Here is a 20,509-nt window from a genome sequence, read left to right as displayed (position 1 = left end):
GCTGAACCACTTCCCCTTTTCTTTTGCCTCTCTTGAGTTTTGTGCTCTAGCGTGATGCTCCCTGAAACAGAGGACTTTCTCCTCTTAAGCACAGATCTCTGTGCAGTGCCCTTTCCGTGAAATCATCTTCCTCTCACTATTACTCACAGATTCACCCACCCGGCCACCTCTGCTTTCTGACCTGTACCAGGTCTTGACCGAATTTAATGCTCTTTACATGCCTGAAGTGCCTTTGTGAACCGCTTTAGAAACCGACAGGTATAAACCTCATGATCAGCATCTGCCAACACTTCCCTTCTGAGAATACTCTGCTACTCCCGACTCTAAAAAAGCAAATGTAACAATACCATGATTGCATGAAGTGCCTTTGGAAAGGGTTAGAGAGCCCAAGAAAACAGAAGCAAATGCCTATTTATTGGTGATAACAATGCCAGCTAAATTAATTGGTTGAGGGCTTTGGTAGCACCCTGTGGAGAAGCAATATGCCATCTAGTGGAGGTCAAATGGAGAGAGAAAGGGCAGGTAATCGGTTGCCTCCAAGGAGCAGAAAGATGTTTTAGCAGAGAACTCCTTTAAAAGCAGTGTTACATAAGCAGCCACAAAAAATTCAGGTAGGGAGGGGAACTATTAATTTCAGACTTCTGTTGCTGGCTGTGACGTGAATCAGTTTATGTCACAAAGCCTGGTATCCCATCTATCCCCTCTAATACCAAACCTTCTTGCTTCATAATATCCCCAAAACTATTCTGTGTGTTCAATACACCAAAAATCACCTGTTCCATTGTTGCTTCGTGAAGTTCATTCAAATTCAAAGTATAGATACCTTCTTCCGTGCCAAAGATAATGTACTGATCTAAAAATTTAAGAGAAACTTGATTATTTCACAAGCTCACAAGCACTTTGGCAACAGGAAGGTTTAAAATACAAACCTAAAATAGCTTTACCTTTAGTATCTGGATGTATCCACGATGTTGCACAATTAATCTTCAAAGGACAACCATCAAACACTTTGGAAAAACAAGCTCCCATCTGAAAGACACAAAACTGAAACCTGAAACAAGTTTGCAGTATAAAGTGTTTATCTTCTGGCACCTGGACACTTAGTACACATCTGTACACACCGCTGCTCTCTTTCTTCACACACAACCTTACTCCAATACACTTTCACGCAAAACATCTTTATCTTCCACAAAAGCTACAATGCAGCCTTTCAAACCTTTTCGTAGACTTCATACACATTAAGAAACACAGAGGGATCAAAACGACATGAACAATTTTAAGTACCTACTGGGTAAGAACAATATCGAGTGCTTATATAAATGGCATATGAAGGGAAACCAAGCAGAAATGTTGAAGTAATAACACCCTCTCGCATCACTACCACCTCTCTCTTGTTCTCTTTACTAAGCAGGGACTGCCACTGGAGATCACAACTCACAGAGCCAGTGAAGTCTCCAACCCTTCACATCCAGCCTGAACGGTGAAAGCACAAATCCAAAACATAGCCCCATACTAGCTAGCATGAAAAAAATTAACTCTATCCCAGCCAAAACCAGCACAGAAGTTTTTAAACAAAGGAAACAAGTATCGTGGATTCAGTACACGAAAAGTAACTGGCTAGGAGAGGCAGAAAATCACCCCAGGTGAGCTGGTGGCTTACTCTAGCATAAACCTTCTGACACTAGAGATGCCATGACGGCAGGCTTCGAATAACTCCTACTGCAAATGAGATTTCTTACCAGCACCTTCGGTGTTGGTGGTAAACCATTGATTGCTGGCTTCTGTGGGAAGAAAGAAAGATCATAAAATACCTCCCACACACCGATATAAAACTAGCTAGCTAACATGACAGTGAAATCAGACTGAGTGTCACAATACTTACAGGATAATCTCTTTTCTCCTTTTTACGTGGCAGTTGAGGGATTTGTCCAGACCCTTCTGCATTTTCTTCAATGAGTTTCAGCATGCGTTCCCCATTTCCTGAAAGGAAGCCCAGACACATTTTGGGGCTCACTCGACACAGTGAAATACAAAATATTTTGTTGTCCTATTCTCTTTTCTCCCTCGCGTCGAGCAGGAGGGGAGAAGCGAGCTCTCAAACTTCCATATGCACATCTCAGGTAGCTGAACCCTTCCAAGGACAGCTGGCCACTCTTCTGCGTGCTAAGCTGCACAGTAATAGAGGTTTTTCATTATCCAAACAGTCCCTGGGCCAAACACAACTGAGAATAAACCTGTGGCAAGGTCCTCGCAGATGAGACCCTCCCGGCACATTTGCTGTTTTTCTGCTATTCCTGCAGGCAACACAGTAATGGTATTGACTGGCTGAGCATCTTTGGTTTGGGAAGAACATTTCCACCATGGGGCATGGCTCTGATAAGAACCAGCACCCATGTAAAAAAGGAAAGCTGCACCTTGTGATCAGCTTGTATTAAAAAAATTATCTCCTCAAAATAGCTGATTCTAGAACCGATTTCCTTTTACGGGATGCAAGTCACCTTTCGGAAACGTAATGCATTTACCTAAGTCGCTGTATCTAGCTGTGAGCAATCCAGGGCTACTGATGCTGCTGGTCATCCCAACGGAGGAAGAATCAGCCTGAGGCCCACAAACAGGGATACTTTGTCTCCTGTGAGCTGGTGGGGCTCTGTTCTGCGAGTCTGGGAAGTGTTTTATTGTCTGACATTTCTCATCATCCGGGAGGTTTTCCTCAGGATAACTGTTTATTCTCGGCTGCAACAAACCAAAGAGGTGAAGGTTACCTGGGAAATGGCAGTTGGAAGCATAAACTTCAGACAAGTTTAATTCAAGTCAGGCTGCTTCCACATTAAAAAAAAAAAAAAGATCAGCCTTTGAAAAAAGACATTTGACAGCAGAATAATCTCAGAGGTATGCCTTTCTCTGATGGAAAAATCACAGCAGCAGGCAGAATGCTGAGCAAGAGGACATCCCACGCAGCATGCTCTCTTCACAGGGAAAATACCTACAAGTCACTTTGTCTAGGGCAGCAGCGTACAAAGCCAGGAGTGCCCAGAAGTAGAGATCGTACAGACTGCAAGTCAGCATAAAATAGGAAGCTGCACAAAGTCTGCTCGCAAATGATATTTAACAGAATTTATAACCTACTGAGAGCATCGGTCAGAAGCACTGCAGGGGCTGCGCAAGCGGGGTTTGCCACCTAAAACTCTTAAAACCCCACCATCTCTTACCTTAGGAGGTAGTGGAGGCGGCCCTGCTCGCTTTAGCGTTGATCTACAATGAAAAGGTGCAGTAGTCGTCTTAGTTAAACCAACAACAATAAACAGAATGACTTGAGAACACAGACAGTAAATGAGACGAGCCAGATGCATAGAAAAGACGGATCACAGCTTTGCTTTGCATGAACAGGGTTAAACTAGAAGTCCAAGAGTGGGGAAAAAGCACGTTAATCTTGTTAGAAGTGTTGGGTTTTGATAAACTCATGTTCTTTCATAAATGCCAATGTTACAGAGCTTCTGTGGTGACGGGTATTTGAAATTCGCAAATAAATACGCGTTCAGGGACTAGTTTGGTGCAGTTTGCAGCTTTTGCTCTGAATCAGACAAACATTTGGGCATCAGAGGAGCTGCACATACCCCACCAGAGCTCTGCAGGACTATCTGCACGTCCTATGACTACCAGGCCTGGCTCATGATTGATGGATTAATCAACACAAAATCTGCTTCGAAGTATTAGGCGCTTCCATATGCACTCTAAGACAACCTCAGGAAGGAGAGCAAGGGAAGAAAGCATTGCTTTGCGGACATTCTCCTGACAATCAGATAAACAGTCAAGCGTGCGTTAGACCTTTGAGGGCACCCAGCCCTCACTTATTTCTGAGTGGCAAAGCTGCCTGCAGCATTTTAAGGGAAGAGGTTTTGCCAGAACGCTGCCTGCTTTAGCGAGAGCCGCACGGAGTAAACACAACTGTACGTGAAGGAGGTCCACTCACTCTTCAACATCTTCACTCCCATCGCCAAATTTTGTAAGCAGTCCCCTAGGTAAAACGTTTATAAAATTAAAAGCTCTGCTCTAAGGTCGACACGTGCAACTAAACCGATTAGTGACGTCTTTTAGTTCCGCAACAAGCATCTCCCAGCCCTTTTCAAAACAAAGCGTTTCTCTCATTCGCTGCATTACGCCCTTTTTCATTTAGCACAGCGCTTTCCTTTCCTTCCCCTCACCCCCCAGTAATCATCGAAGCTCTTTTCCATACCAGATACCATCAACTCATCTTTCATTTCCCTCCCTGGTATTTTAAATATTGTTGAAATGCCTAACAACGGTATAATATAAAAGAAAAAAACCCAGATGAGATCAGAGGAAGTTACTGGGAGACAAATGGAGAAAAGGGACGTTTCCTCCTTTAGTGTTATACACCAAAGACATGGACTGTTTCCCATCACAGTGGGAATTTTTGTTTCAAAGCTACCCCAGGGTCAAAAAGGAAACGGTGACTAGAGGATCAAAGCAGCACTGAAAATATAATCCTGAATCAAACAAAAACTGATAAAATGTTGCAAAATGGCAATGTTCAAGCTGTGTCTTAAAAAAAAAATAATAAACTGCATTAAATCTAAAAAAATCTAAGCCATAAATCTAAACCCAATAAAAAGCATTCCTGAGCACGCTGCTGTGATGTTGTGAAGTTCAGGCTTCTGCATTTAGGAACCGTGAGGTGGAGAGGCAGCTCCAAAGCTGGTCGTGTCGGGGTTCAACCAGGGACAGGCTTCTGCCGCAGCCTGGTGCAGTCCGAGCCTCTGCGTGCAGAGCAGAGACCCCCGTACCCCCCCGACTCCCACACCCTGCCACATCACCCACTGAGGAATGACCACAGGGGTAACGAACAGGAAAACAAAGGTATATTCTACAAAAACTAACCCAGCCAAATTTGGATTAATGTAAAATTTCCCTGCAAGTTACTTCTGAAGGGAAAGCAGCAGACAGTTACCAACAGGAACTATTAAAAAACGTAAAAGAGAGAAAGTCCAACCATCAACCAAACCCACCTCCATAATACAGAAAACTTACAAGAAAGTAATTTTAAAATGCTACAACAAGGATGAGAAAAAACACAAAACAAGGTCAATCATTAGGTACGCATTCTAGTATTCCCCTTCCCAGTCAAGTAATTCCCGAGTGGAAGATACTAATCCCCATTCACTCCCATGAAAGCCAAAGGGCACGAAAAGCAAGGACCCCAGCACACATCCTCTCCGTACAGCCCTGGCATTGCTCAGCACTGCCGGGACCGAGGAGCTATGTGTTTCCTGTTTATCTTTTCAAACTGGAAGTGGTTTCCAAGTAAGCAGCAGGGATGCACCATCCAGAAACTTTATGCCTGCCCTCCTTTCAATACTAAATCTGTATCTATTTACCGATTTATAGCCCTAGCAATGTTTGCTACGGCTACATTCATTCTGCTTTTAATACAGCCTGGTATAGACAATCTTAATAACGCTACAGAAACAGAATCCAATCAATAAGTCACTTTGTCCGGAGGAGCTTCCCTCCCTCCCTCCCTGCTCCTCGACCCGGCAGATTCCAGCTGTCGGCAGAAAAGCCAGGACTCCCAAGACAGGCTTTCAATCTGCAGCTCATCAGGGTCACCCAAACCAACCCAGAGAGGAAGGAAAGCAGTCGGTGTCATTACTGGACAGGGAAAGACAGGGCCTAGAGAGCCACCCCAAACTTTTACTACAATGAGAGTGAGAACGGAAAAACAGGTTGAACTTAAAAAGACCCAAACACTGGCAAGCTCCGTGACACGGCCAGCTTTCCAGGGGGCTGTAATGTCAGCTGACAGCTTACGCAAGACTTTATCTGCCAAAAAGCCAAAGAAATTCACTGTCTGCTACTCGGTTCCAAATAAAGATGGGAAACAGGCTCTTTTAGCTGAGCAATTATTTCAACCAAAATACCTTTTTTCTACATATGTGCATCAGTCAGTATTCCTGAACTTCCATATTCTCCCTTGCAAATGCAAAAACTGCCTTTACAGGCAGAATCCAGTATTTTGCACCAAAAGGAAGCCACATACCTAATAAATTCAGTCCTAACTTGGACAGAATTGTCCTCCCCTACTTCAGGCCTGCTTTATCCCAGGGGAAATAAGTTATAGTATATCTTTGCCGAAAACATTTCAACCCAAACCACTGTACATGACTGTATTATACGATTATATATATTGAGGATAGAGATAATACATGATATATATATATGATTGATACACATGATTATATACATTGATGATCTATATTAATACACGACTGTATTATAGATTACACTGCTCAGACACCCACAGCACAAGCGGTCATACTGCACCTGGTAAAACTAAACCTTCAAACTGGTTTCTCCTTCCCTTTCTTGCAAGGACCCGACTTCAGGGCTGCGAACACCCTTTGTCACAGGATGTCACAACCACAGCCGCGGCTCAGAAGAGAAGCGCAAGGCCAACGCAGGATCCTGAACTCAGCCCTTGCAAGGTTACCAGCTTTGCTTCAGAAAATTGACTTTGGTTGTATTATTTCAGTGTGCTGGCCATACATTTACACTTCACTTTCCATCTACTGGGGAGCTACAACAAATTTTAAACAAACCAGTGTTCATGGTTAAAAGAGAATAAAGTCATTCCCCAAGAGATGACCAACCAACTGCAGAAGGAGGACTGCATACTGGGTAAAACCTCCTTTAACTTTATGAATATTAAAGAGGATTAGGGGTTATTAGGTTTGATTTTTCCACCATAGTTCAATTTTTCTTTCAGAGTGCACTTTCATATTAAGTCACAGAAATAAAAGATATTTTTAAACTCTGTACTTACTTGCTGCTTCCACCATCAACAAAAGGATTCCAATGCGAAGCAAAGTCAGTGCCAGCTGCCACAACCTGAAGATGGAGAAATTTTCATTTTTTGACCCCCATCAAACCGGAGCACCTTATCCACAGCACATGAAGAGGCCTGGGAGATTCCCAAGCCCTGCAGAATGACCCATAAGCAGGAAAATAAAATTCCAAAATGAAATAATGTTTTACAATCTAATTATAAAGCAACTATTGAAAAGCTCTTCTTCTTCCTAGACTCAGACTTAAAAGCAGCACCTGGAAATGGTATAATGCCAATATCAAGTGGTGATAAGTAACATGAAAGCAAAAATCTATGGTGAAAATTCAGTAAGGATCTTCCACTCAGGGCACTTCCAACACACTCTTCCAGCAAGAGAACGTACTGCAGCCACCTCCAAAGTCGTATGAGATGCCATCAGCAGAGGCTGGGAGCGCTCCTCTCACTAGATGTGGCACTGAGGGGACCCCACCGGTAACAACACGTACAGATGTAACCAGTCACATTCAAGAAAAGATGACCTAGAACCTACCTGGTGAACTGGAGTACAGCTGCAAAAAACAGGAATGGGATTTTTCTGGAGTGCTGAGCACTAATGTCTCCAAATAAACGGCAGTTGTTGCTATTGACAACACTTATTAAAAAATGGAGCCCTTGTGTACACAGGCAGGTACTAAGCCCAAAGAACGTTAATTAGCTGATCTGCAGTAAACTGCTGAGGGCTGGAACAAACGGCAGCAGCTCACAGGGGGCAAAACTGGCTGCATGCAAGCTGGCAGTCTTCCAAGAAACAAGCACCAAATAAACCCTGATGATGGGAAGATCAGGGACTCAAATGCAGAATGGTAGCCTCTTCACACTACCAAATTAATTGGCATATGTTGGCTTTTTTCATCTGAGCATGCCTCTCCTGCACAAAGCATGGAGAGCGATCCATTTTCTTTAAAATGTGGCAATTGTCTGGGGACCAAGAGTGGTCTTCTCATGACTTTGTACTTCAGAGACATATTACTTATGAGTTGAACCACAAAACATTGAAGACACTATGATTTTAATAAATGAAGGAAAAACCAAACTTGCCCTTACCATTTCATCCCGAGCTTCTGTTTCTTTCCGTAGAGGGGGCTCAAACTGCAGCTTATCAACTAGAAAACATCACATTTTTAAATTTAATACACACAACATTATACTAGTGCTCTTTCAACGCTTACTACAGTGAAATGCATTTTGTAACATATCTAAATATTATGTACACAACACTTAATTTGCCTACAAGATATGACCATCATTTGTATATCATTATTGTCTAAATGCTTAAATTTGTAACTACGAAAACCACAAGAAAGAAACAGACCAAAAGTAAATACCAAGTCATCACATGGAAGTACACTAAAACATAAGGATGTAACTACATGTTACCTTCAATGCATGTGAAAGAGAGGAAAAAGGTTTTTTAACAGCAAGCTTCCTAAAAGTGTGATGTACGTGCTGCAGAGAAGTGGACAGCATATACACTACAAAACACATTTGTCCAAACCTGGAGAAAGACCGTTTCTACCCTCAAAATTTCAACTTAGATCCAACTGAGTAGTGTATTAATATTGTTTTTTAGAAGAAAAGAAAAAGTTATATTAAAAGAAAACGCATTATGTTAACACGCACTCCGGTCACAACAGCTATTGCAAGCGCAAGCGCTCCATCAGGGTGAAGAAAAGGTTTGACTTACGAACTTGAAACAATATGCAGACAAACACAAAATGCTACGGTTTTTCTGTATGTGAAAAGATGCTCTCCTAATTATCAACTCGCTCTAATTTTTTGATGTTTGCAAGTTATTAGTGGATTTGCTGTTTCAAATAAGGCTGCATGGTCTGACAGAAATCACAGAGCTCAAAGGCTATGCTGGTCATGCAAGGTTTCCACATAAACATTACGATGCAGCAATGAGATGGAATGAAACAGCAGAAAAATACGCAACTTTTAATTCTGGTTTTGGAAAAATATTCTTGAAGATTCATGTGTATGTGCTGTTTCTTCTGGTGTTGTTTCTCAAATGTGCGAACAGCAGAAGTGACTTTCCAGAGTACGCAACCAAAGAACTACACCAACGTCCTCCATCGGTAGAAGCAAACCAACACCACAAAATGGGCAAAGCACATCAGGAACTTACAGTTTATCTCCGATGCCGTTCTTTCTGCCCTAATGTTCCTGTTCGTAGAACGAATTGTATGGCGGATAACGGAGTGAGGCTGCAAGGGTTATAAATGGAAAAGCTGAGAAAACTCGTGTGGCTTTCTGTTGGATCTCAATCAACAATCAAACCAACAAGGAGAAAGAATAGCTGTTCCAGTCACACACTGTAACGTGCACCGTCTTTGCCCCAGCCTTGCACAGCCTGTGCACAGGACCCTTTTGTACACCCACAGTACAAGCGTGGCAAGCGTTGTGGTGGCATTTCCTGGCTTCTCCCGCACTGGAACGCTAAAAGCGGAGCTCTCAAAATGTTGGGGCAGTGCTCATATCAAGCTGCAATCTCACATTTAGCGGAGCTCTCAAAATGTTGGGGCAGTGCCCCTGTCAAGCTGCAATCTCACATTCTCAAAGCAAAGCAAGGTATTTAAACCGTAGTTTTACCTAAAGACAGAAAATAAAAGATGTTCTCACCTCAAAATCATCATCATCAACTTCACTGTAGTGTGTATGGTTGTCAGGATTATTGACTTTGTCCAACAGCTCAACTGCTAAAGATCTTGAAAGACCAGGCTGCCCTACAAAGCCATGCTAGAACCACAGAAAAGAACATGTTATAATATGCAACTGAGAACATGTTATAATATACAACTGATACGTAACTTTCATTACTAAACATCCAATATAGAATGTTACTGAATTTTGCCTGCTTTCTGGGGGCTTGAGTATTTCTTTAATGGCTAGACTTTCTAATGCCTCCATAAGCATGGAAGCACCACACTTTTGGCCACTTGTAAATTGGAAATTAAACTCTCGAGTCAAACAAACAATTACAACTTAACGCCATTTTTTACATCAGTAGTTCAGTTGAGTTCAGGAAGGCAGAAATAGATACATGAACAACTGCTAAATAAATCTGTTTATTTGGGTGTTGGGAAGGGTCAACGTGTACGCAACTGTATCCAAGAGGCTGAGACACCCACTTGCAGAGAGGACAAGGCTGAAGACAGAACATGAAGCAAATTTCTGTAATTGCTCCTACCAAAAATTGTATAAAAATCTTGATACTGAATAAAATCTTGCCACTTCCTACCATTGACCAATGTCTTTTTCCTTCAGATTTCACCACCCGTGTTGTAAGATCAGAGAAAGAAAATGGTTCCAGTTTTGTTTCCTATTGATCTGTTGCTCACTTTGAAGCAAGAGATCTCTTACTGATGCCACTAAACGTTCCAAGTCACTTACAGAAAGGAGTCTGTCTGCTGTTGGTCTCTTCTTTGGATTTTTTGTAAGTGCTATTTTGACAAAATTATGGAATGTTGATGACCTTAAAGAAAAATGAGGTTTTATGATTAATTTTTCAAGAAGATATATTTGATTTTAACACAGTTACTACACAGATTACAGAAGGGTGTGCTGAATTAGAATGTTGTCCAGGTACCTCATCTGAGGTTTGAATAATTACATTTTCAAGTTAAGAAAATAGGAAAAAGCCCATTTGATTCATGGAACTTGCATGGAAAATGTTTTGGTACAGAAAATAAGCCAAACACATACGGTACTATTTCAAATTTTTCCAGTTTCAATTGTTAGAGAATTAGGTATCAGAAATAAAAAATGTGAATTATGTACCCATTAAACCCTCAAAATCTAGGCAAGCCTACAAATTTCACTGTTCTTACCTACAGGTAAGAAAATAAAACATGAAGTTCTACACAGAGACTCAACTTACTCTTTAAAATGCTTTGTTGCTATTTTCAGAACAGCTTAGGTGACTGTGTCATGCCACCTCTTTTTAGATCCAAATTCTGACTTGATGTTACGACTGGTCCTACACTTTTCAAGCACTTTCCTCGCAATTGCATTTCTGTTAGTATGCCTCTCGGGGGACAATATGAGCCCACATCTGCTTGCTTTCAAATCAAGTTACAAAACACATTTCCACTTCTGGTCTTAGCACCCGAGAGGGCGGCACTGGAGAAGTAAAGTGCCTTGGCTGGGGTTACGCCGCGCGGTTTCGATACAGGAAACACGCACTCAGAAGTGTTTTCTCCCTTCCTCTAGCACATATCTGTCCACCTGAACACCTCAGGGTAAAAAGATTGTACGGGAGCATTAAGAGGGAAAAATCCTGCATACTAGAATTGCTTTGAGTCTCATAAATAAAATGTTGGTAAGTGTGGTACAAAATCCTGCAGGCACTAGGAAGGTATCACAGGTTAAAGAAATCAGGAAAGGATTAAATGATTACCCGTCCCATTGACCCTGGTAAATACCCTACAATAAGAATTAAGGGGAAAGGATAAAAATAATTTTTCTTCCTAGAACATACACAGAGGATCGAAGAAGGGAGACTTCATTTCCCTCTGGATCGCTGGCAGGGATCAATTTACAAAGGTAGGGCTGCCCTGTCCCACACTGCTGGTTTTCTGTCATGTCAGAGAAGGTCTGCTGCTGGACCTTAACCCTCCCGTTTGCTTTCACACACCTACAAAAACCAACTAGTTGTTTCTCAGTGAAACTTCCTGTAAGTGAAATCACCTCTCAGGTTCCCGAGTTTAAAACTAGCACAAACTATTTTTCACTGCCTTCCTTCTTCAATAATGACAAATAGTTTTTATAACACTATCTACAAAATATTGCACAAAGGAAAGAGTTTAACCTACCATTTTGCTTTTTCCTTTAGCTTTGGCGGTTGAAAATTACTTTTTGACATTAAAAACAAAGCCCTAAAGATAAAGGAAAAATAATGTTATTATATGGTAAAAAAATAATTAATTTCATTCCAATATCTAAACACTTTAATACTTTACAGTAAGAATCATACTGGTGAAACTGGATTACAGTCTATACTGTACTAGAGGACAGGCACAGTAAAGCTGTTGATTTTCTTATCTTTAAATAAGATCTTTTTATCGCCATGCATAATCCTGTTAAGCATAAGGTTACAGCTTCTCTAGTGATTTACTATCACTAGATAGTAAATCTGTACCTATTCTTAATCAGACTATTGATGACACTACAAAGCTTTTTAAAAAAAATTTAAAATTTTGGTTATCATTTCAATTCTAAATTTAAGTCTTTAGCTTCAGGCTGATCTCTTAAAAACAGACACAGCTCACGCTGAAAGTAGATGTTTGATGAAGGAATTCTAGCATGAGTTTCTTGGTCTGAGCTACAGAGGTTAAACTGTATCATAACAGTCCCTGCTGGGACTGAAGAGGGTCCTGGAGATAAGCAAGCTCCCAGCCAGCAGACCTCATCGGGTGAAGATCGAACATGGGTGGTTGAAGCTCTGCAAGTTCAATCGCTGTTATGCCAACCGCCCAGATATCGCAGAGCTGGTTATATCCACCATTCTTTTCCACCGCTGCAACTTCTGGGGCCATCCTTTAAAAGCAAAGGCATCGTTCATTGAGAGCACCAGCCGCTTCTGAACAGTGCCCGCACGCAGGAGGCACAGAGCACGTCACATAACCCTAGAGCAGAAATCCCCACAAAGAGCGTAAGTTGGGGAAAAGCCTGACGTCCCCCTCCCCTCACCCAGCATTAGGGGAGCGGAGAAGCACAGGGAGGTGACGTGCTTTGCCCGAGGTCGTGGGCTGGGCAGCAGCGTTAGGAATAGAACCAGTCTCATGATTCCTGGTGAAATGCTTTAATGACCAGATAATCTTCCTGCCCTCAGTCCTCCTCCTCCAACAGGATAAAGAGGGCAGCAAACAATTAAAAGCCATTGTCTGGATTAAGCTGTATGTATGTGTTCACTCTGTACCAAGAATACCGCCCTAGGCATCTCAACTGCATCACAGTAATGCCAGAAACCAACAGCAGTTAAATTTGCATATATAATCCAGCTCAAGATTTACAATGATATATTTGCATACTAAATGTTGTCTTGTACAGACATTAATCAGTATGGATGACTGAAAGACAGTTTAAAATCCGTCTTTCTTCATAATTCTTTCTGCACAGAAATCAAAAAGACATTGTTTAGTTTATTCACTGAAAGTGTAAGAAATTACTGAGAAACTAAATGACCATTAGGTATCCAGAAAAAGGGGAGAATGTTCTGCATTAATAAATTTGTGAGAAACAGCAATCCTGCCTCAACTATCAGGTACCTTGTGTTACAGCAACAGATCAGCTACAATCAGTGCTTCCCAGACTTTTACCCTTTGGGCATTTTACTTGGATGAAAGGGAATTTACGCAATCACTATACGTATTTTAAAATATGCGTGTATACTTCAACGTGTGTCTTTCAGAATTCGTGGCATAAATACAGACTTAGCTTTGCATACAATCATAGTAATCAAAGTAGTTTATTACCAGTAAGGGGTACCAATAAATGATTTCCTCTTCGCAATGGTGGCTGTTATTTTTGCTGCTACACCAAAATCAGCTGGAAAATAAAATTACCATAGACTTCAAAATCTCATTTTAAGACCCCAATTCTACTCTAGGAAGTATCATACTATGAAAGAACAATCACGTTTCTCATGGAAATTAAAAATTCATTAAGCTTCAACAGTTAAAGATTAATGAGATCAGCTAATGTCTTCACTGACATGACTTCAAACAGAAAAGTTTAGTTTCTACATACAACTCACTCATGATCCTGTTCCTCTCCTAGCTATTTTTCCATCTCACAATACAGCAACCAAGCAACCTCACAAAATTTAGTGGATATTTGATTTAATATTCAAGAGGAAAAATAGCATCATGCTTTGGAAACGGTACTATTTCTGTGTTACTTATGGAGGAACTCGGGGCGAGGAGGGGGGAGCATCTGTTCTCATTTCTGGAGACTCTGTCTAGAGGACAATAATCCCTTGCTCTCAGAGCTGCAGATAATCAGGTGATCTTGCAGAGCCAAAAATCATTTAAGTCCTTTTTATTTTTATTGCATTTGTGGTATGATAGCTGGAGGATAACTGTGGGCAAATCTAACTAGCTTAGCAGGCAAAAGGAAGGCATCAGCGTGTAACTCCAGTTTAATGCAGTTAGTGGAATCTCTTATCAGTTTCAAGGTTTTACTATTTATTTTTTTTCCCCTTCTTTAAAAAGCTGTACTTTCCTAGCACAGCATTCCTGGTTCACCACAGGGGAGTAAACATGTTGAACCACACAGCTTTTCTGAAGAGCAGCGATGCAGCTAATGCACAGCCACCCTGATTCCAACACCGGACGCAGTAAGATGATGAGGATCTCACTCCTTCTCCCAGGATGTCTGCTCCCTATCTCCTGCAGAAGTAGGGAGAGCAGACGGCTTTAGGACAAGAGGAAATGGTCTCAAGTTGCACCAGGAGAGGTTCAGGTTGGATATTAGGAAGAACTTCTTCACTGTAAGAGTCGTTAGGCATTGGAACGGGCTCCCCAGGGAGGTGGTGGAGTCACCATCCCTGGAGGTGTTCAAAAAACGTTTAGATGTGGCGCTTCGAGACATGGTTTAGTGGGTTTAGCGGGCATGGTGGCATCGGGTATACGGTTGGACTTGATGATCTTTGAGGTCTCTCCCAACCATAACGATTCTATGATTCTACTTCCTAACTACATGTAGACTTCTGTGAAGTGAGGCATCAGACAAGCAGATAGGGGTTCTGAAGGCAACGCGCTCAGGTAACAAAAGATTCAGGCTGTTTGTGCTGCGCTAAATGCAAAGCGTCACTGAAGGAAGCCAGGAATACAGATCTCTTCTCAGTTTTCATCTGTAGACCTCAGAGCGCTTGCAAAGGAGGAGAGTTTCCTCTTCTCCACCTGCATGGAAATGCCCAACATCATACACTGGCCTAGAGGCACAGCCAGGATCAGACCTCACTTTTCCACAGGCTGCCAGGCTCAGGAGATGCTGTTTCACGCAGTGGATCCTTGGAGGCTCTGAGGAAGAACTGCCATTCTGGCTAGGAATAAACACATTGATATCCAGGTAACCCCAACCTGGCAAATTCCAGGGAAACCTGAGAGGCTTCAAGGCTTGGTGGTTGAAAAAAGAAATTATCTATGACTTCTTGATAGAATGCAAAACTTCTCTCTCATACATACACAAGCCCACAAATAGGCACTTTCTATCATCAACCATTGCCTCAAAGAAGAACGTCCTACAGTGCAACACCAAAAGGTTCATGCCACTGAGAACAGCATCTAATAAAATTGACTGCAACAATACAGGAGATCTGCTGTATTATGCTTTATCGCTTGTAGCAAGCTCAATCTTTGCTGTGCATGTGCTGTTCAACACAAAACAAAGCCTTACAAAAGCTGAATTTTCTTCTTGGGAGGCAACTTGCTAAATCAAAGTATCCCAGCTTGTACTGTAGCTTTTGATTGATCAAATTAATATGTTCCCATTTGCTTTCTGTCTCACTATTAAATTCAGGCAACTTACCTAATTTGACATCTCCATGGTCTGTTAGAAGAATATTTGCACCCTAAAACGTAATAAATAGAAAGTTAAAAATCTTTATCAGGAATATTTTTCTGCACTAGAAAGTTTAAGATAAGTTTCTCAAAGTTCCAAGTTACCTTTATATCTCTATGCATTTTGCCCTTCATATGCAAATAAGCAAGACCCTGGAAATAAAAGAGACACAACACGTCATTTTGCCGCTTTTTTAACATGCTACAAAGCCAGTCTCATCTAATAAATTTTAATTACTCAATGTATTTTATTTGAAATCAGGAGAAATTTGAGATTTGCAGATGACAGGTACGCTGGATTCTGTTTTTCATCTCTCGCAGCTCCAGCCAATAGATATGAAGATTCGTTTAAAGCAGTCACGGTGTGACATTTTACATAGACATATGTGTACTTTCAAAACAAACCTCAAGATTCATCACCTTTTCCCTTTACTAAAATTAACTATATTTTTGAAGTCCTGAAGGTTTTAACAAGCAGGTGTTTAGCCTTTAAGCTGCCCTTCCAGCAATACGAGTTCCTGCAGTATGAAGAGATCAGGAACACAACTGCCAAGCAGATTAGTTGATGGGTCTACACTCCTGTCTCTGGCAGCGATCAGGTCAGCCACTGCTTCAGGGAAAGGTGTGCATCCCCGTCATTCTCTCACGTAATTATTCACGGATACACAAAGCAGAGAAAGAAAAGTTCCTTTAAGAAACAAGCTGCCTGCATCATCTTATCTTGTATTTCTACAGTTATCTGCAGGCACAAAATGAAAGCACCTTAGTCATCAGGTTGCAGTATTTTTTCTCTACAAATTATTAGAATTTACTGCCATGCATCAAGCAGGCAGTTTAAAATACTCAATTACTTACCCTTGCTTACTAGGTATTAGCTGTTTTCTGCAATGAGATTCAAAAACTTGTCCTAAAGAACTGCTGCCCTGAATCACTGCGTTAGATCAATAGAGGAAAATAGCTCAGACAACACCGTGGTCACAACCTGTGCAGCTCTGTCTTCCACTGTTTCCCCAAAACCAGCAGGCTCACGGAAGAAACAGGAGCAGGATTGAGGTTCAGTATTTTGGTCCTGCACTGGGATCCTCAGAGATATTGACTCTTGTGTAAACTCCTTTGCAAAGTACAGCACAGGAGCAGCACTGCTCTGACAATGATTTTAAGCAAATGTTTGTGCTACGTTACCGAAGTTTCTTGCTAATTTTCATTCACAATATGGAAATTAACAGATTAACCCTGGTTAATTGGTTTCAGCTAGATTCCCAGTGCTTAGAAAAGTGATGGTGCTACAGCGCTTTCTGAGATCATATTCTGTATCTGCTTTCTATACCTGGAGCAAACACTTTACCTATAGAAGTACAGTACCTGTAAAGTTTCTCTGCATACATATGCGATTTGTAACTCTGACAGAGGTCCTGTAACTGAAAACAAAGATTAAAAAGCATGTAAGTCTACAATATACAACACATAAATAACATTGTGAAACAGCCAAAAAGCGGTACCTCCATGCAAAAGTTAAAGACCGATTTTACATGAACTGTATTTTACATTGAGCTGAAAAGAGGGTTTTGTTTGCTTGTTTTACAGAAAGGCTTTCTGTAAAAAAACCCAGCACAATAACAGAAGACAATACCCACAGTGAGAAGAAAACCTGTTTTCACAGAAATCTAATTATCATTTTACAAGTGCCTTCGTAGTAATGTAATATCCTCTATTCTGGGGAATGTAAAAAACAATAAAAGTGACTTCCGCTAATTTTTTAACATCAGAAATGACAATCTTCTGTACTAGGGGCCTATGGGACTTAGAATTGTTTTAAAGCTATTTGTACTAACTGGCTGAAAAATAAAGCAGAAAGAGCTCTGGTATTTGAAAACTCAATGTTATCATTTAAAGGCAGAGCAAGTCCCCAGAATGCTTTTCCAACAACTCCAATAAATCCTTCTACAGAAGCAACAACTCTAGATGAAACCTCAGAGGGGAAAAGAATAATAGAAGAGTGATATGGTGCTGCATAGGAGCAGGAATAAGACTAATTTTTACCCTTTAAAGATCAAATTTTGAGATTCCCCGGTAAAAACTGCTTCCTCACACCATGCACAGTCTCCATATCCAATTAGCGTGATTCCTGTTGTGAACTTTTTTTACAGGTCTTTCCCCCACCCCTTCAGAAAGGGGACAACCTGCTTCTGCATACGGCATTCAGAGACACGGGCCGAGAGAAACCAAGGTGCAGGTGAGCTCCCAGCGTATACCAGCTGCAGCTACTGAAGAGCTCTCCATTGGAATAACTCGAGCTCTTTGGGTCAGTCCTCTAAGCATTGTGAAGAAAAACACAAACAGTGCGATGACGGAAAAAAAAATAAAGCGTGTTCCACCCTAGAACGACAGGGTGTTAGCGCAAAATGATGGTCACCATATTTGAGAAGTGCTCTCAACAAAATCTGTTGATTGTAGCTAAAAAACACTGTTCATATCCTAAGAAAAAAATACATGCAGTGCCTGGCCAGTACCAACCATTCCCCATTAGTTTGCTTATTATTTATTTTTCTTCTTTGCAGAAAGCTTCCAAAAGGTACAAATGTTAAAGTAAGTTTCAAAGTACCATGGTAAATGTCTTGGAGGGATCCTCCACCGCAGTATTCCATGCATATCCACAGCTTCTCACGGCTATCAAAAGAAAGTTAAAACACAGGCATCAGAAGCTGATTGATCTGTATACAGAACAGGGTTAATAACGATTATTTGAAGTATTTTCTATTGGTCTTTGTTAAAAATACACATTCCGATACGTGACTAGCAGTTACATGGTTTACACGTTATTAATAATTTCAATATAAATTCTCTCCTATCAAAATGGAAATTTTACGCCAAAGTCACTGAGAAGTCTTTACATGTTATCAGACCTAAAAGGTGTTGCTTTAACTTTGACCTCCTAACTGCGATAAAGAACACATAGAAGAAACACCTGAGGTTTATCTGCTATCAGCAAGATTACATTAGATAATACACTAACCTCATAGCTTCAATCTTAAATTGAAATTACCTAATTATATCTAAAAAACTCTTCACAGCCTCCAAAAGATTTAGAAAGATTTAGACATTCAGCCATTTTGTTCCAGCTGAAGTCCATTTGGGCTGTACAGATTATTAAAAAATGCAGCCCTCCAAGAAATCTAAAGACGAAGCCCTGCAGAAAAAGCCCAAGCAGGCAAAGTGGTGATACATACTCCCACAGAGCCAACTGATAAATGGCAGAGTTCCACAAAAATGGAAAATATTCCCCAACTTTCTGCGTAACATTTAACGTGTGCACTTGAAGATGCAGCCAGCTGGCATCACCTTGTTTCTGCCTCTCAGTACGTCGCATCTGTTACACCAGAACTATGAAAAATGTTATTACCAGCAGCTCAGATTTAGTGTTTTGCTCTTACAACTCACTGGCTATACTTCCACAGCAAACAGGACTACCATTAATAAAATATCTAAAAGCAGTTTTGCTCTAGATAAATAATGAGCTAGTTTTATATTAGAACTGATAAACATTTAATATCTGCCTCAAAGTGAGTAGGATTGGATATGTTGCAAGCATCTCTAGGGGAAAAGTTTCTTTCTGTTCCTAGTGATAAAAATATTCCAGCCTTTTGGCCAGCAGAGAAAACAAAGTATTAGTCACTTTTTTTTCTCTCTCTCTTTAAAGTCAACGGGAACTGAAGGGAATTCGACCTAGAGAAGAATATTGAGAGAGGATATAAGCACTAAACCAGACTGAGCATTGTTTTAGGAAAGAACCAGCAGAAAGGAAGGTATAGAAAGAGGGGTTTACCTGAGATAGCTCCCAAAATAGGCGACTATGTTGCAATGTTTGCATTCTTTAACCATATATATTTCTTGCTGTATCAATGAAAAGTCATCTCCTGAAAAACAGGAGGAAGCCACGGTTACTTCACACACAAGTGAACATTCAAAGAGATCTGAAGGTATGCACGTAACTCATGAAACCAAGCCATGGACCTGGATAATGGCTAAGCCCTCCTCGAGGGTTTTCTAACACGCCAGCCTGCTCAGCGATGGTTATCTATATACGTCATCCTCTGCGGTTTGCATTCTTTATTACATCCTTTGCACGAGACCCAAATATTTCTTGCAGACCAACAGAGAAGGTCTGGCCTGGTGGCCTGAACACGATCCATCAGTTAAGGCAGCTCAGCACGCACCAAGAGCTCTCTGAAAAAGAAGGAAAGGGATCCCACGGAGGGACGGGAGCACAGGAGAAAACTGGGGAGCAGTCCCTTGCGTAGCCATCAGACAGCCCCGGCTGGAGCTGATCCAGCTTCACCGGGACACGGTCCTCACAGCACAAGGGGCCCAGCAACAGAAGGAAGCATCGCTGCAAGCTAATTCCAGAGTCCCCTGCCTGAAACCAGAAGAGATCACATACCATAGGCTCTTTATTAAAAGTATTTCATTTCAAAACGACTCCGATAGAGCATATGGCCTGCACACCCACTCAGCCACTGCTGCCTCAGAAGAGAAGCACAGAGTCCTCAACACGGGCTGCCTTGTCGTGAGTGCATTTCTGGATGAGGACAGCTACATAAGCACAATGCCACATCCTAAATATCTTTTGCAAAAAAAGAAAAAATTCTACTGAAAAATATATTATGACCAGAGCAATAGCCTGGCATGTTTCTGCCACTTTAATTAAAAAAAGGTAAAAGCTGACATAGATTTAAAAAAATAATTTTACAGATGCAACGAAGCAAACTAAAATATCTGAGAGCTAGGAAAAACACTGGTATGCTTTTATTAAATCCCATTGAGAGAATTTCCAAACAGACGATGCTCTCCCTAGAATCTAGAGCTCTAACACCACGGCTCTGCCTCCCCAAAGCTGAGGGCAGGCTTGGAGCCAGCCCGGCGCCGGGGCTCCTACGGGGGCACGGATCAGCTGGCTCCGGAGGATCCACCTGAACACCAGCAACACACCAAATAACACCGGCGACATACCAAACAACACCAGTGACATACCAAATAACACCGG

General features: G+C 41.4%; 1 protein-coding gene across 1 annotated transcript in view; it reads right to left on the bottom strand.

The window, feature by feature from the left end:
• MAP4K5 (mitogen-activated protein kinase kinase kinase kinase 5) overlaps nt 1-19,377 on the bottom strand; it is a gene marked incomplete at its 3' end in the record, with an annotated part of 27,439 nt that extends 8,062 nt beyond the window's left edge. The window contains exons 1-20 of the mRNA XM_009701180.1: nt 19,292-19,377; nt 18,071-18,135; nt 16,831-16,886; nt 15,574-15,621; nt 15,437-15,479; nt 13,381-13,453; nt 12,311-12,442; nt 11,719-11,781; nt 10,298-10,379; nt 9,527-9,643; nt 9,033-9,111; nt 7,949-8,007; nt 6,842-6,906; nt 3,971-4,015; nt 3,210-3,252; nt 2,523-2,733; nt 1,883-1,980; nt 1,740-1,781; nt 945-1,029; nt 774-853 (exon numbers count right to left, since the gene is read on the bottom strand). Of these exons, the coding sequence (XP_009699482.1) occupies nt 774-853; nt 945-1,029; nt 1,740-1,781; nt 1,883-1,980; nt 2,523-2,733; nt 3,210-3,252; nt 3,971-4,015; nt 6,842-6,906; nt 7,949-8,007; nt 9,033-9,111; nt 9,527-9,643; nt 10,298-10,379; nt 11,719-11,781; nt 12,311-12,442; nt 13,381-13,453; nt 15,437-15,479; nt 15,574-15,621; nt 16,831-16,886; nt 18,071-18,135; nt 19,292-19,347 (1,542 nt within the window). The remainder of the gene's footprint in view (nt 1-773; nt 854-944; nt 1,030-1,739; nt 1,782-1,882; nt 1,981-2,522; nt 2,734-3,209; nt 3,253-3,970; nt 4,016-6,841; nt 6,907-7,948; nt 8,008-9,032; nt 9,112-9,526; nt 9,644-10,297; nt 10,380-11,718; nt 11,782-12,310; nt 12,443-13,380; nt 13,454-15,436; nt 15,480-15,573; nt 15,622-16,830; nt 16,887-18,070; nt 18,136-19,291) is intronic.
• Between the last annotated feature and the right edge of the window lie 1,132 nt (nt 19,378-20,509).

The sequence above is a fragment of the Cariama cristata genome, unplaced genomic scaffold (assembly GCF_000690535.1).
Source record: "Cariama cristata isolate BGI_N322 unplaced genomic scaffold, ASM69053v1 scaffold12025, whole genome shotgun sequence".
Taxonomy (NCBI): domain Eukaryota; kingdom Metazoa; phylum Chordata; class Aves; order Cariamiformes; family Cariamidae; genus Cariama; species Cariama cristata.
Note: the sequence above shows the minus strand (reverse complement) of the source record. Positions and strands in the feature narration are given on the sequence as shown.